Source organism: Eimeria mitis, genomic scaffold, assembly GCF_000499745.2.
Source record: "Eimeria mitis Houghton genomic scaffold, Emh_scaff2102, whole genome shotgun sequence".
Lineage (NCBI taxonomy): Eukaryota > Apicomplexa > Conoidasida > Eucoccidiorida > Eimeriidae > Eimeria > Eimeria mitis.
In genome coordinates this window covers 2,546-4,285 of record NW_013570427.1, presented here as the reverse complement: position 1 = coordinate 4,285, position 1,740 = coordinate 2,546, and the positions used below count along the sequence as shown (strand labels likewise).

The 1,740-nt window shown below is 47.4% G+C and overlaps 1 protein-coding gene across 1 annotated transcript in view; it reads left to right on the top strand.

Annotated features, from left to right (window-relative positions):
- Positions 1-171: 171 nt before the first annotated feature.
- EMH_0048650 (1-O-acylceramide synthase, putative) overlaps positions 172-1,740 on the top strand; it is a gene marked incomplete at both ends in the record, with an annotated part of 2,534 nt that continues 965 nt past the window's right edge. Inside the window, 3 exons of the mRNA XM_013496436.1 lie at positions 172-399; positions 1,021-1,241; positions 1,517-1,640. Coding sequence (XP_013351890.1) covers positions 172-399; positions 1,021-1,241; positions 1,517-1,640 — 573 coding nt within the window. The remainder of the gene's footprint in view (positions 400-1,020; positions 1,242-1,516; positions 1,641-1,740) is intronic.

Sequence of the window (1,740 nt, the reverse complement as noted above, 5' to 3'; positions counted from 1 at the left end):
CGTCATGCGCCCCTCCGTGTCTTGTTTTGTGTTTGTTTCTTCTTTATTCACCTCCAGCTGCTTGGGTTATTCGCTGAAACTGCGACTACTTTGACTGAGTGTAATGGACTTGAACGGGGAAATGAAGGGGGGGCAGAGTGCTCGACAAGCACTCCTGAGCATCCTATATTCATGCTACCAGGGATAGCGGGAAGCGGCCTAATGATCAGTGCAAAGAACGCATCTCTTCCTCTCTGTAGCTCTTCACCCGTATCCTTTCCAGTGCCCTTCAGACTATGGGCATCTCTGTCCCTCGTCAGGCCTCCGCGTTCCCACCAGCTGTGCTGGATGGATATCATGCAGCCAGTAGCAGATGAGAAGGGAGAGGTTTACACTAGTAAAGAAGGACTCAACGTTGACGTAAGTAAACTCCCCTTTATTATACTCTTTTGCCTACACATTCGTGTTTTCACGGTTCTTATGCATAATTTAGATGTATTCGGATATATAAGTACCACGTGAACCGCGTACAAATATTATTTTTCCTGTACAGTTTCAGTGTTTTCAGAACTTGAATTTTTTGATGTACAGCTTCTGGAACTGTATTTTCAGGTCGACAGATACGGTACTGCTCACGGCTTTGATTATTTGGATTACTTTTATAACGAAAGATTTGGAATGCCCGGAACGGCTTACTTTCACATGATGCTACAAACATTCTACTCGATGGGGTACCAGGAAGGCAACTCCCTCATCGGCATCCCTTATGACTGGCGGCTTCCTCCCTGGCAGGCGAGTTTCTCCCAACTCCTTTTATCTATGTGTAAATTGCAGCAAAAGCTGGTGCAGCACAGCTTGAAGTATTAGACACTGAACAGCCAAAAATGCCGGCCGCAGTCTCTGTACAGTCATGCTCATCTTTGTATGGAGGGGAAGCATGGGGGGCGGGCGTGACGTGAACAGGCACAAGGTGTATGGACACATATTGTAAATGCACAATGTAGTAGTTATTGAGGTATACAATGCGCTCTTGACCTTCAGATGGATTTTACCCGTCTGAAATCTGAAATTGAAACACGCGTTGAAGCCATGGGGGGAGCGAAGGCTGACGTGCTGGTGCACAGTTTGGGCTCCGTTGTTTTTAATTACTTTCTTAACAAGGTGGTGGATCAGCCCTGGAAAGACAAATACATCAACTCATACACACTTGTAGCTCCAGCAACGGGGGGGAGCTTCAAAGCTATCAAAGCCATTCTTACTGGGTGAGGCGCCATGCTGCTGTCAGAACAAAGGGGTCTCGTTACTTTCTCTTTAACTTGGGTTGCGTATTACATGTAGTGTATGCATCCGGGTAGCTTGCTCTCTGCATCAGTGCCTCTGTCACAGGTAGACAACAGGGCAGGGAAGAAGAGGGGATCTGGGCGTTATAAGTAGACAGACAGCTTACCGGTAAAGTGACCCGGGATTACCAGAACATGTGGCTTTCTGTGGGAGATTGCTTCCTGCTCGGGTTGAGTGTGTGTTGGCTGCGCTCTAGCTACAACGACCCGGTGGACTTGACGTTTTGGACTTTGCTTGATATCAGTCTTATTCCTGTGGACATTTTGCGGGACCTCTCCCGCAGTCTTGGTTCCATCTATGCCCTCCTGCCCGATATCGACGTAAGGAAGGAATGGAAGAGTGCAGCTATTCGTGACCAGATTTGCAATTAAGTGCAGTACTTTGTACATAACCTGTTGCGTGTTCCGTATACACTGAATA